The 13,115-nt window shown below is 40.6% G+C and overlaps 5 protein-coding genes across 8 annotated transcripts in view; 3 read left to right on the plus strand and 2 right to left on the minus strand.

The window, feature by feature from the left end:
- futsch overlaps positions 1–4,963 on the plus strand; it is a 63,615-nt gene extending 58,652 nt beyond the window's left edge. For all 3 annotated transcript variants that reach the window (XM_070206657.1, XM_002058968.4, XM_032439569.2), the window contains one exon: positions 63–4,963. In XM_070206657.1, the coding sequence (XP_070062758.1) occupies positions 63–232 (170 nt within the window). In that variant the 3' untranslated portion in view covers positions 233–4,963. The remainder of the gene's footprint in view (positions 1–62) is intronic.
- A 592-nt stretch (positions 4,964–5,555) lies between these two features.
- On the plus strand, positions 5,556–7,308 carry Gr2a (Gustatory receptor 2a). 2 transcript variants are annotated; one of them, XM_070207422.1, is made up of 4 exons: positions 5,556–6,809; positions 6,882–6,950; positions 7,023–7,112; positions 7,173–7,308. In XM_070207422.1, the coding sequence occupies exons 1-4, from the start codon at positions 5,832–5,834 to the stop codon at positions 7,260–7,262; spliced, it is 1,227 nt and encodes a 408-aa protein (XP_070063523.1). In that variant the 5' UTR covers positions 5,556–5,831; the 3' UTR covers positions 7,263–7,308. The 2 variants fall into 2 exon arrangements, with proteins under 2 accessions (XP_070063523.1, XP_070063512.1); XM_070207411.1 differs by having other exon boundaries at positions 5,556–6,950.
- Positions 7,309–7,377: 69 nt separating this feature from the next.
- Positions 7,378–9,200, plus strand: LOC6635473 (uncharacterized). The gene is made up of 3 exons (XM_002058966.4): positions 7,378–8,456; positions 8,519–8,718; positions 8,783–9,200. Exons 1-3 carry the CDS (start codon positions 7,530–7,532, stop codon positions 9,063–9,065), a joined length of 1,410 nt encoding a protein of 469 aa, XP_002059002.1. The 5' UTR covers positions 7,378–7,529; the 3' UTR covers positions 9,066–9,200.
- Positions 9,201–9,467: 267 nt separating this feature from the next.
- LOC6635472 (uncharacterized) lies at positions 9,468–11,299 on the minus strand. The gene is made up of 3 exons (XM_002058965.4): positions 10,234–11,299; positions 9,972–10,171; positions 9,468–9,902 (listed from the first exon to the last, which is right to left on the minus strand). Exons 1-3 carry the CDS (start codon positions 11,140–11,142, stop codon positions 9,620–9,622), a joined length of 1,392 nt encoding a protein of 463 aa, XP_002059001.1. The 5' UTR covers positions 11,143–11,299; the 3' UTR covers positions 9,468–9,619.
- A 108-nt stretch (positions 11,300–11,407) lies between these two features.
- LOC6635587 (uncharacterized) lies at positions 11,408–13,032 on the minus strand. Its single transcript, XM_002058964.4, has 3 exons — positions 12,327–13,032; positions 11,880–12,257; positions 11,408–11,804 (listed from the first exon to the last, which is right to left on the minus strand). Exons 1-3 carry the CDS (start codon positions 12,507–12,509, stop codon positions 11,409–11,411), a joined length of 957 nt encoding a protein of 318 aa, XP_002059000.1. The 5' UTR covers positions 12,510–13,032; the 3' UTR covers position 11,408.
- Positions 13,033–13,115: the final 83 nt, after the last annotated feature.

Consider the following 13,115-nt stretch of genomic DNA (forward strand, 5'->3'; position numbering starts at 1 on the left):
TAAGTAAATCAATTATATACATATAGAAAAGGAGCTTTAGCAACGATTCTTACATTTTGCAGAGGTAACCATTATACCAACATATGATACCGACGTGTTGGGCTACTGGGTAGCCGAGAATGAGGAGCTGCTTGCCAAGCACCGCATTGACCTGTCACCATCTGCTTCGCGTTGCACAATTAACTTGCAGGATCATGAGACCTCGTGCTCCGCATATCGCTTAGAGTTCTAGGCCACGGGCTTGTTTATTGCATTTGACGATGACGACTAAAATCTACAAAAACAAAAAATAAAAAAAAAAACAATTATTTCAAATATCTTATACCACACTGACAGCGATTTGAATGCGGCCCCCTTGTAAACCTTAATGGGGCTAACAACAGCAATCAACACACACACACAGGCACAGACACAGACACACACTCACACCAAAAAGACGACTTTCAATTTTTGAGCTTAACGATGACGACACAAATTTCAAAAACATACAAGAAACACACAACGAAAATGACAACAACACTAATTGCGACTATAACTGGAAACAAAACTTGACACGAAAAAAAAGAGAAACAACAAAATGCAATACGCAAAATGCCGTGCGCCAACGAAAAGTTAAAAAAATAAAACACTTTCGGAAATGAAGAACAAACAAAAAGCTGAATATGGCGGAGTAACGGGTCATCTTGGATGACGCCATTTTGTTTGCCAATGCCGTCTATTTGGGCTTTTTGCCAATTTCTTTCCAAATGCAGTAAGCAAGGTAATTAATATATATTAATTTTCAAAAAATTAATTACCGAACAATGCAAATTAAAAAAAAAAAAAAAACAAACAATAAACTTTCCAAAGAAGCGCTACGTGCCAGAAAAAAAATATACTTATATACAAAGAAAAACGTAAAATCCCATTAATATATATAATGTTTATGTATTTGTTGCTTTCATTAAACGTCAAGCTACCTTGCATAGTTATCCAAAGATCAAAATTGTTTTCAAAACCGCATAGCAAAAATATACAAAAAACAATTATACAAAAAGAAAAAAATTATGAAAAACCTAAAAAAAACTCAAAAACAAAAACAAAAAGAAAAAGGTTACAAAAATGCTAAGTATATTACAAATATTATTCATGTTTCTTGTATTAGTAAAACTTTTATGAACAAACTATTGAAGAATCTCATAAACTTGAATTTTAAATAAAAAAAAAAAAAATATATATATATATACATTAATACATATATGTGTATGCCGAAAGAAGGCGAAACCATATTGTACTACTATTAGTATTTACTTAGCTCTAAAACTACAACACACGCCTAAATCATAACGCAGATATACCATGCAAATGATCAATGAAAATAATTTTTTTTTTCTTGTTCAAAGTGAATAACAAACTAAAATGCAAACCCATATAACGAAATGCACACACAAATTGTTAAAGCATAATAACGAGAAATATAACTAAGTGCTAATTAGCTAAAACCAAAAAAAAAACAAAAAAAATGTCAAATGAATTTAATACGAATCACGAGTCACGACGTATATAAAAATGTAATTCAATTAAAAGTCTAATCGAACAGCTACATATAATAAATATTGAACCAAGCATGGAAATAATACGAAACCTTAAATAAATGTGCCTCCCCAAAATGCAAACAAATGAACAATACAAAAGTCTTAAATATGAAATATCATATATCAAATGCTAAATATCAAATTAAAAGCATACACTTAATTGTATAATTTTCGTTTCATATTTCCATTTTGAGTTTATCTTTTGGTTAGCTAATTGTTCTTGCAGGCTGCAGAAAGACTTACTTAGTACCAATGGAACAAAATAATAATATACTATCCAAAAATGAATTAACTATAGATCAAACACGCAAAATGATATACGTACACTCATATAGAACCAGAAATAATAATACCAAAGTCTGGGAGAAATTGAATGAATTGAAAGCGTCGCATTGTTGAGCTAGACCTGGGTCTGTGTCTTCATGTTTTCGCTAGAAAAGTTTGAAAGTCATGGGCTTCATATATACATAACGTATATAAACGAATGTAGATGTGGGGTTAAGTGGGTTTAACTTTGAATGATAAATACTGATTGCTGTTGTTGATGATAGAGTTGATGATGCGATAATGTTAATGCTGATATTACTATATAAGGTTTACGAGAGGGTCTGATTGGGTTAGCATGGGATAGGGTGTCATGGGGTAGGGTGTCATTTAACCAGATATTGTGAAACAAAACTAAATGATGAACACAAAGTGAACGAAGGTTATTTTTCTATATTTTTTTTTACCTTTTCATAGTCATAGAATAACAAATTTGAAGAAAATGGAAACTAAAACCAAAAATTAAAAAAAAATAAAAAAACATTTAATGAAATAATCCCAAAAAAAAAATGACAAGATAACAACAAAAAATATAACGAAAAAGGCACACGCAATATTTAAAAAGACAAATTATAAAACTCAAGCATATTTTGAAGCCACTGCAATTAATAGTCAGTCAGACAGTCCAATAAAAGAGAGAAAACAATTAAATGAAAAACATATTTAAATAACAATTTTTGATTGCATTACAAATTGATATTTGTCATAGAGACTTTTTAGGATATACATACATATATAAAGCCGATTTTTAAAAAGCGCAAGCCTAACATAATGAATTCAAGGAATATATATATATATATATATTATATTATTATTTGCAGTTTTAACAACTAAAATATATGCATATACATATTTATATATATGAATATATTTTCAGTTGCTTTTTATACAAGAACAAGAACAAGAACAACCAGGCGCAACAGTCTACAAACAACTGGCTACCGTCCAGTCTACAAAAGTTTGATAAGCAACAAGCAAAAAATAAATTAAAAATTAACAAATTTAAAATTACAAAAAAAAAAACACACACACACAAACTAAAAATATATACACAAACGATTCAAGCAATTAATAAAAAACGAACATTTACTTTCGAAAGATCCAAACGCGCATGTGATAGGTTTTTGTTTATTTTGTTTGTTTTTTGTTCTTTTCTTTAGCGAATGAATCATTTTAAAGCAATATTTGATTGATTTTGGTTTGATTTGTGCTTGACTAAAACGTGAATAAACAGTTTATGATTTAATCAGCTGCAAAGTAAATACTCTACATATTTATGTATGTATGTATATGATATAAAGTGATAAAACAAAAAAAGAAAATGGAAATTATTTTATGACTACTAGCAAACAGCTTTAGACAGGGATTTACAAATTATAAACAAAATTTAAATATATGAAAGGCATTGAAAAGTTATAAACAAAATCAATGGTACAAGCACCATAAAAACTTATTTTATAAATAATTAAATTATATAAAAGACAATTAGTTAAAAACAAGAGAAGCTAACACTATTCAATTGAACAATTAATCCATTGTTTTTTTTTTTTTTTTTTTGATAAACTAATATTAAGAAACTAAATGTACTTTAACAATTGATTTCAAATCCGAGCTCTCAACAAGAACAAGTTAAGAATTACCATATATCGAAAAGAATTAATCGTATGAGTGTCTCGTAAGTTTCCTTCTAATATGCAGACAACAAATCAATACCAAGTAATCATGCACTAAATAAACACAAATGATTAAGATGTCAGAGAGAATGGTTAGTATTTGGAGTTCATAGACGAATTGTCTACATATATGTACTATGTCGCCATGAACTAACACTTTTCACTATTCGACTGTGTATGGCTACTTGGTTGAGTTAAACGAATACGAGCTGCACTTGCATATTAATTTTCAAAAAACATTTCCGCTTAACCAAATAAAAGCAAAAACGAAACCAAACACAAGAAAGAAATGCTTATAGATATACGTATACACACAAAATATATATATATTAAAATGCATAAACGACATTATATACACTATAAACTTGAATGTATGAATGTTTGCTTGTAAGCTCAAAGTAAATATTTTCTAACCCAATATTATGTTTTGCTTCACATGAGTTAAGCCTAAAAACTGAAAAACTGCTTGACAGTTTCCAGAAAACCTAAATTGATCTGTGTTGTGTTAACTCGCAAATGTTTTTATTAAATGTTTGTTGTTAATTTTTTCAGCTGAGCAATCAGCTAATCAGGAAATCAGTTATTATTAATCCATTGCCTTAACCAAAGAATAAAACGTATTAACGTATTATATATATATATATATGCAAAAGTATTGAGTGTACCCAAAGAAAAAACAAGAAAAAAACAAACTAAACAAAGAATACGACGAATTTGTTTGTTGAATTTGCTTTGAACTATTAGCAGCTTCTATTTAAATCAAATATACTTAAATTTATATGCATGCATACATATATATATATGTATCTATATATTTGACTACTATATAATCATTAGTAAAAGCAAAATGCATGCAGAAAATTGTTAACAAAAACAAAAAACGAAAAAGGAAAACCCAGCATACAATTAATACACAGCAATAAAATGCAAAATTAAATATCGCTACAAGAGCTAAATCAGTGGGTTATATTCGATATAAAGGAATACACATACACATATACAGATACAGATAAATATGGATTCAGTTCTAATTTAAGTGCGTGCACAAAGTTACAAATAGTGCTGCTAACTAGGAAAGAAGCTAAATTGGAGGAATGCAGAAGAAAGAAGCGAAAGCAAGCACAAAGAAAATGTTGCAAACAAAATTATTACAACACACACACACACACGAACACACACACACTGACACTTACACACTCAAACATAGGAAACGGAAGTAATTGAAATCAAGAAGGAATGCAAAATTTGAGAATTACAAAAATCTAAAGAATTAAACGAATATAACAAAACAAACAAGTACATATATGTATTACATTTTACGAACAAGTCAAATCAAGCTTATCTCAAGATCTATTTCAAAAGAAAAATCTTAAAATTATAATAAAGGTATTTATGTGAAATTTCAATGTGTTTCATTTCAATCATCAGTTGGGTTAAATCTAAATAACCGGGTTACCTGATGGGAGCCGGTAAAAAGATGAACGAATTTAGAAAGGAACCAACAGTATACGGCGACACCTGCACCACCGACTCTTTAATATGAACCGAGCCATATTTCATTTATAATAACAAGCATTATTCTAGTGAAAATTCTTAGAATGTGAGAACCTAGTTTTGAGCTTGTCTAGCCCAGACTGCCATCCCGAACCGTGAACCGAACATTTCTGTTTTGGCTTGCAGCCTTGATTATCAGCCTGTTATTCAGAAAGTCGATGGTCGAGATGGCGCCTACCGTCAGCACAAGTGCAACCTTAGGCTACACCCACAGACGGATTCAGCTTTTGCTGACGAAAGTCGGCATAAGTAGTAAATTGTCCTCGACTCACCTTTTTATCTGCCAAACTTGATATATGCACAGTCAGCACTTCAGCTTGTTGACATTGAAATGCGTTAATTCACATTGATAATGATTGATGAGAGCGCGGACAGCTCTGCAGGCTGCTCCCTTTGTGCTACTTTTCCAGACGTCCAGTCGTCAAGCGGACCTTGGCACATTCAGGCATGGAAGCATTACAGTTGAAGAACAGCCATAACTAAGTAGATTGATGTTGTCTGGATTATTAGCTTGTTATGGATATGGTTTCTCGTTCAGCTCAATTTGCCCAGTTAATGTTTGGTTAAAGATTTTGCAATTCCAGATAATAATTATAATTGATGCGCATTGTATTGCAATTAACTGATTAGATAAATGCTTTATCTATCAAATAACTGCGGCTATAATTGAGGCAACCTCACTAAAGTTCAACTCAAACATTTTGGCATGGACATTTTGGACGCACTGGGGCCACTGCAGCGTATCGGCCAGCTGTGCAACCTGTGGCAGTGGCGCTTGGATACTGCCACACGGCAGCTGCAACGTTCCCGCTGGCTGGAGGCCTACGGCTGTGTGGTGCTGCTACTGTCCACGGGTTACCTTCTGTACGGCTTGTTTGACGAGAGTCGCACCGCCGATGGCGAGTCCAATGAAACCACCAACATTGGCCACACGGTAGACTCCATACAGCTGGTGGGCATACGTGTGGCTCACGCAACGGCGCTTCTGGAGGCGCTATTGCAGCGTCAAGCGCAGGGCCGCTTCTTTGCGCAGCTGCGCGAGATCGACCGCGAATTCGCGAATGTGCTGCATCTGGACCTGGAGAATGGCCAATTCCGAAGTCAAATGAACCGCCGAGCACTGTGGATGCTATCCGGCTATTTGGTTAGCCAGATCTTCATACTGTTTACCAAAATGCTTGCGCCGGATAGCCACTTTATGATCTATTGGCTGTGCTATTTGCTGCCGCTGCTGGTCTGTGGCGTGCGCTATTTTCAGATCTACACGGCCGTCCAGATTGTGCACCACCGTCTGGAGATGCTGCTGCGCTTGCTGGAGTCCCTGCAGTTGAACGAGGCGGAGCAGCCGCAGCCATTTGTCTGCAAGTCCATAAAGGAGGAGCTCGAAATGGAAACGCTGGCGGCGGCTTGCATGCAGCGTCTGTTGGCTGCCAGAAAATTGTATCAGCGCCTCTGGCTGTTGGTCGCCCTGCTGAATCGCTGCTATGGCCTCTCCATGCTGGTCAACTTGGGCAACGACTTTCTGGCCATCACCTCCAACTGTTATTGGATCTTCTTGAACTTTCGCCGGTTTGCCGCCTCGCCCTACGATTTCCTGCAAATTGTGGGCAGCACCCTTTGGTCTGCACCGCATTTGGGCAACGTTCTTTTTCTGGCTCTCATATGCGAACGAGCCGCTTATTTTGTGAGTAGCAGGCGGAACCTGTGGCACCTGTGCGTCCACTGGCACTTAACTCGTACCGTTTTTCGCTTGCAGACAACGCGGCTTGCCTTGAGTCTGCATCACATCCGCGTCGATCTCCAGAATGACAGCCACAATGCACTGGTGAGTCGATCCTTGTTCACCCCCACTTCTATCTCCATGCAGACCGTAATCCCCCCGTAATCTGCTTCACAGATCACCCAGTTCTCCCTGCAGCTGCTGCATCAGAGACTACACTTCAGCGCAGCGGGCTTTTTCGATGTGGACTGCACGTTGCTTTACACAGTGAGTGGGCGTGGCTCGTACAGATACTTGAGTGTTAATTGACTTACCAATTCATTGCAGATTGTTGGTGCCACAACCACGTATCTCATCATTTTGATACAATTCCACATGAGCGAGGGCAGCTTGAGCAGCGGTACGGCCGGGGGATAGGAACCAGATATTGTAAACATATTTGTTTAGCGGATTTAGTAGCCCGTTTAGCTTTTTTATATCGAATACACAAAAATAAAGTCCCAGTAGTCCATGAGAGCAGCTGTAACAAATGTCAATTTAAACCATTATCAAACACAAAGTATTCGTGTACAAACGAATAAGTAAGTAGAACCCATTTATAGACCCACACTTGTCCAAGAATAGCGATCGCTGTCGCGATCAAGACTGGACACCTTTCGAGCCAGCATTTGAAACCACAACAACATGGAATGCCAGGGCAAGGACCCTGATAAGGTCCCCACAACTGACGACGAGAAGACCCTAATAAACACACCCATGCCAACGCCAACGCCATCGATCGATGAGCTCAGCAGTGATGAAGACCTATTCGAATTTATACGGGAACCCCCCATAGGCGACAGACACGAGCCGACAGCCAGTGCCAGCGACCATACCATTATCATGAGCGAACGTGAGGAGCCTACGGCTAGCTCCTCATTCACCGTTCCCTCGGTCGATGTCCCAAGCAACGAGGGCAACAACAGCTTGGTGGCTGTTGTCCAGCGCAGCGAGTTCGCCAAACTTTTGATGCGCCTGGGCGAGGAGGGAGACGGCGATGCGAACCAGATTGTAATAGAGCTTCTCAACTCCAAGAAGCAAGCGGAGAAGGCCACATCGGTGATCGAGCGCGTATCGGAGAACCTTATGCTCGTGCTGCGCACCCAGACTCTAGCCGAAGCGGGCATTATAACAGGCAATGAGCGCTATCGCTCCTTTAAGTCTGTCCTACAGAACTATGCCAAGCTCTACGCGGCTAAGCGATTCATTGAGAAACTCCCTATGCTGGGACTATCGCCACAGTCGAGCCAGGACCACGGTCAGGATCAGAATGAGAACGACAAGACACTGGCTCGCATGGTGGCCGACGAGGTACTGCAGATACCCGAACTACTACGCCAGCTCTGGGCCTCCCTCGAGAAAATGGAGTTCTTCAACGAGGACACTGCCTACAAAGTTTACTTGGAAGCTCGCCGCCATCCCCAGGCAAAAATTCTCCGTGAACTGATGTTAACCCGCATATCGCGTGTCTACCTCTGCATTGTCAGCTCTGCATCCTTCCTCGACTTTAGCGAGCACGAACTAATCCACGTGCTCAACAACTGCTACCTCAGCGTAAACTCCGAGATAGAGGTGAGTACGGATAACACCTAGGTGGCTGGAAGTGACATATTTATTTTTATCTCACCTTCTAGATATTCCTCTCGGTCATACTCTGGCTGGAACACAATTGGTACGAGCGCAAGAGCTGCGCTGAGCGAGTCTTGAGTGGGGTCCGATTCGGCCTGATGCCCACCTGGTACCTTTATACCCTGGATAGAACAAATCGTTGCAATCACTTTGCCAAGGTCATCTACAGTAAGGGTGTGCAAGCCCTCCTAGAAAAGGGACTGGAGTAAGTACATCTCTGACTTAACTACCTATCGCTTTGCTTATTGAGTATATTTATTTCATTACAGGGAAGCCTTGGCCTTCCGTTACAAAAAATCTCGTGCTACCAACTCCAATGATATAGAAAATCCCTTACCCCGTGACTGGGTTGCCGATCCCGAGTGTCGCCATCATCACAAGTGCCATTGCGAGCGATTTATCTATCCGACATATGACGTTTTCAAGGATTACCTGGCCAGGATTATACGCTGCGCACCGAATTACTGGCGCACTCTTCGGCCTGCCCAGGAAGTCTACCGGATGGTACTCAAGTGCTGCGCACCCCCTTGCCAGACACAGCAACGAACCTAACCATATCGTTGACATCAGTTGTCTCATCTCTCTACACCAATGACAATAACTCCTAAATTTATTGTTTTATCCGTTCTGGCATGCTTAACTGCAAATCATTTTATAGTGTTTAATAAATGTTTGAAAATGTCGAAATTGCTTTTAAATCCGTTAACACCAAGAACACAATAATGTCCATGCAATTTTCAAAAGTCAACTCTTATCTTTAAAGGATCGTTACATATATATAAATCTTATTTTGGCTCACGGGTTATGTGGATTGAACACCAAATGGAGGATTTAAGGGATCGGCTCTTAACGCACTTAATTGCTATTTTTTTTCACTTGTGATTTTATTAACTTTATAGCTTTATAGTATCCAGAGTGGGTACCTTCTTTAACATACAATCCCAGAAATTGAGCTTGTACAATGTAACGACTCCCAACTTATTCCAACCTTTATTCAACACTTAAAAATGATTTGCAGTTAAGCACGCCAGAATAGATAAAACAATAAATTTGGGAGCTATTATGATTGGTGTAGAGAGATAAGACAACTGATGTCAACGATATGGTTAGGTTCGTCGCTGTGTCTGGTAAGGGGGTGCGCAGCATTTGAGTACCTTCCGGTAGACTTCCTGAGCAGGTCGAAGAGTACGCCAGTAATTCGGTGCGGATCGTATGATCCTGGCCAGGTAGTCCTTGAATACGTCATATGTCGGATAGATAAATCGCTCGCAATGGCACTTGTGATGATGGCGACACTCGGGATCGGCAACCCAGTCACGAGGCAAAGGAATCTCTATATCATTGGAGGTGGTGGCGCGCGAGTTTTTATACCGCAAGGCCAAGGCTTCCCTGTAATGAAATAAATATGTATATTCAATACACATAGCAATAGGTTAGTTGAATCAGAGATGTACTTACTCCAGTCCTTTTTCTAGGAGGGTTTGCACACCCTTACTGTAGATGACCTTGGCAAAGTGATTGCAACGATTTGTTCTATCCAGGGTATAAAGGTACCAGGTGGGCATCAGGCCGAATCGGACCCCACTCAAGACTCGCTCAGCGCAGCTCTTGCGCTCGTACCAATTGTGTTCCAGCCAGAGTATGACCGAGAGGAATATCTAGAAGGTGAGATAAAAATAAATATGTCACTTCCAGCCACCTAGGTGTTATCCGTACTCACCTCTATCTCGGAGTTTACGCTGAGGTAGCAGTTGTTGAGCACGTGGATTAGTTCGTGCTCGCTAAAGTCGAGGAAGGATGCAGAGCTGACAATGCAGAGGTAGACACGCGATATGCGGGTTAACATCAGTTCACGGAGAATTTTTGCCTGGGGATGGCGGCGAGCTTCCAAGTAAACTTTGTAGGCAGTGTCCTCGTTGAAGAACTCCATTTTCTCGAGGGAGGCCCAGAGCTGGCGTAGTAGTTCGGGTATCTGCAGTACCTCGTCGGCCACCATGCGAGCCAGTGTCTTGTCGTTCTCATTCTGATCCTGACCGTGGTCCTGGCTCGACTGTGGCGATAGTCCCAGCATAGGGAGTTTCTCAATGAATCGCTTAGCCGCGTAGAGCTTGGCATAGTTCTGTAGGACAGACTTAAAGGAGCGATAGCGCTCATTGCCTGTTATAATGCCCGCTTCGGCTAGAGTCTGGGTGCGCAGCACGAGCATAAGGTTCTCCGATACGCGCTCGATCACCGATGTGGCCTTCTCCGCTTGCTTCTTGGAGTTGAGAAGCTCTATTACAATCTGGTTCGCATCGCCGTCTCCCTCCTCGCCCAGGCGCATCAAAAGTTTGGCGAACTCGCTGCGCTGGACAACAGCCACCAAGCTGTTGTTGCCCTCGTTGCTTGGGACATCGACCGAGGGAACGGTGAATGAGGAGCTAGCCGTAGGCTCCTCACTTTCGCTCATGGTTATGGTATGGTCGCTGGCACTGGCCGTCGGCTCGTTTCTGTCGCCAATGGGGGCTTCCCGTATAAAATCGAAGAGCTCATCAATCGATGCTGAATCCGTTGTCATTGATGTGTTCATGGTGGTCTTCTCCCCAGCTGTGGTGGGCTCCTCTGCAGGGTCCTTGTCCTGGCAGTCCATGATGTCGGTACTTGTGACGATGACTCAGCGGATATCCAATTCCACTGAAAGTTAATCTCTACAGCGTGCTTCCCTAAATGGTTTCTAAATGAGCACGTTTGGTATAAATAGTGTGTGTTACGTATCCGTATACGTATTTGAAATTGATGTGTGTCTTGGCGTAGAAACTTTAAGATTTGAAATGGATGCAAGGCCTTGTCGATGTTTATTTAGTTGCTAATGGAATCGACAACGAGTATGCTTCGACAATAAAGCATGTGAATGTGTTATTTACTGTTGCCTATGTCGCCTAGAACGCAGACCTGGCTCTTCCCATCGGAGCCACTGCGGCAAGCGAGACACCATTCCGCCGAGTTGTTAGCGAGATACTCTAACGAAGCGAGCAGCTGCTTTGCCCCACACTGAATGCGCTGCGTGGCATCCGGAAGACGCACTTTGTAGAGCAGGAGAGCCTGGTTAAGCCATGCCTGCAGATTGCGGCAATCCCCTGGCAGAAGTCGAAAGTAGAAGAATGGATATCCATAGGACAGGAACTCCTGCAGCCAATTGCCACAAAGCATAAAATGCAGTAGGACGCCCACTGTTTGCAGCAAAATGCAAAAGCGATCGATTGGTGTGTTCGCCAGTGGCACTTGGTCCAGAATGCTGCATAGCTCACTCAGCTGCGCCAGTGGATGGAAGTATATGTTATGAAGTGAGGTTCAGAAGTTTAGATGGATTGATCCAATTTAGCTTACGTCGCGATGCTGGTGTATTATAATGCTGCTTCCGGCGATTTCAAAGACAATACTCCACATGAGGCACACAGCCACCGCCTTGCCCATGGCGCATTTGCTGGCTATAAACTTGGATATGGTAATTAGGAACTTAAATGAGCTAATATGCCGGCCCATTTCGTAGAACTCGAGCAGATTCTGGCTAAAGTAATGCACCAGCATCGGCTCCAGCGAGGCACTGGGTATCTTAAATGATTTGCGCAGCAGCGTTTCGCGGGCATTGCGCACCACAAGAACCTCGTCCGGCAGCAGGAACAGAATGCTGGCCAGCACCTGCAAGGTAGCCAGTTCCTCCGTGCTCAGCTTGTGACGGCTCAGTTTCCCTAAGTACTCACAGCCCTATATGGTAAATAAACAAAGATTAAAAAAAGAGAGGCCCATTTTCTTATGTGGGAATTAGTAACTCACCTGCAAGACCGACAGCTTGTCGATTGGCAGGAGCACGCGTTGACCCAGCGGAGACAGCTTCAGAATGTTATAAAAATTGCGCCACGAGAGCAGCGTAGATTTGCTTTTGGCAAACAATTGCTCGACAGTACGCTTGCCGGTTAGCTTTTTGGCGGCGAAAGGTGTTTTGTTTGCCGCATACATATTGTATGTAAAAAAAAATAAAAATAAGCGTGGTTCCCGAATTTGAAGTGTTTAACCAGAGCAGTACACAAGCTATGTCCCAGCTGGCAACTGCAATTTTGGCAAGAACTAGAGAAAATTCTTGAGGCTTATTTCACTAGTCGAGCCATTTTACTGCCAACTCACAATAATTCTTGGCTGTCATATTTTTTAGACAATTCAAAGGTGTCGCGAGCGATTGGCACATGCCAAAAAGATAGCACACAGAAAGCAGTGCAACAAGCAGTACATCATGCAGTTGACGATTTCCGCTTAGCTTAAACTTATGTAATATGGTTAACCTGCAGGTGGATGCACTTCACACAAGTTCCGCAAGCAAACGAGTCGATATAAGCAATGCATGTTTAGGAGTTTGCGGCATAAGACTGCGGAATTTGTCTCATAGTCTCATAGGCCTGGGACTCCAAATATGAGCAAGCATTGCACGACCTTCTTGCCGACGAAAACCTAATTTGAGCTGGGAAGGCAAACTCTTTTGCCGAGGTACTTTCATCCATTTCCGGTATTGGATATTTACAGAGAATGTTTAAATAGTTTGAAAATATGTTAAAACTATTCTAATCCCAA

Source organism: Drosophila virilis, chromosome X (genome assembly GCF_030788295.1).
Source record: "Drosophila virilis strain 15010-1051.87 chromosome X, Dvir_AGI_RSII-ME, whole genome shotgun sequence".
NCBI lineage: Eukaryota > Metazoa > Arthropoda > Insecta > Diptera > Drosophilidae > Drosophila > Drosophila virilis.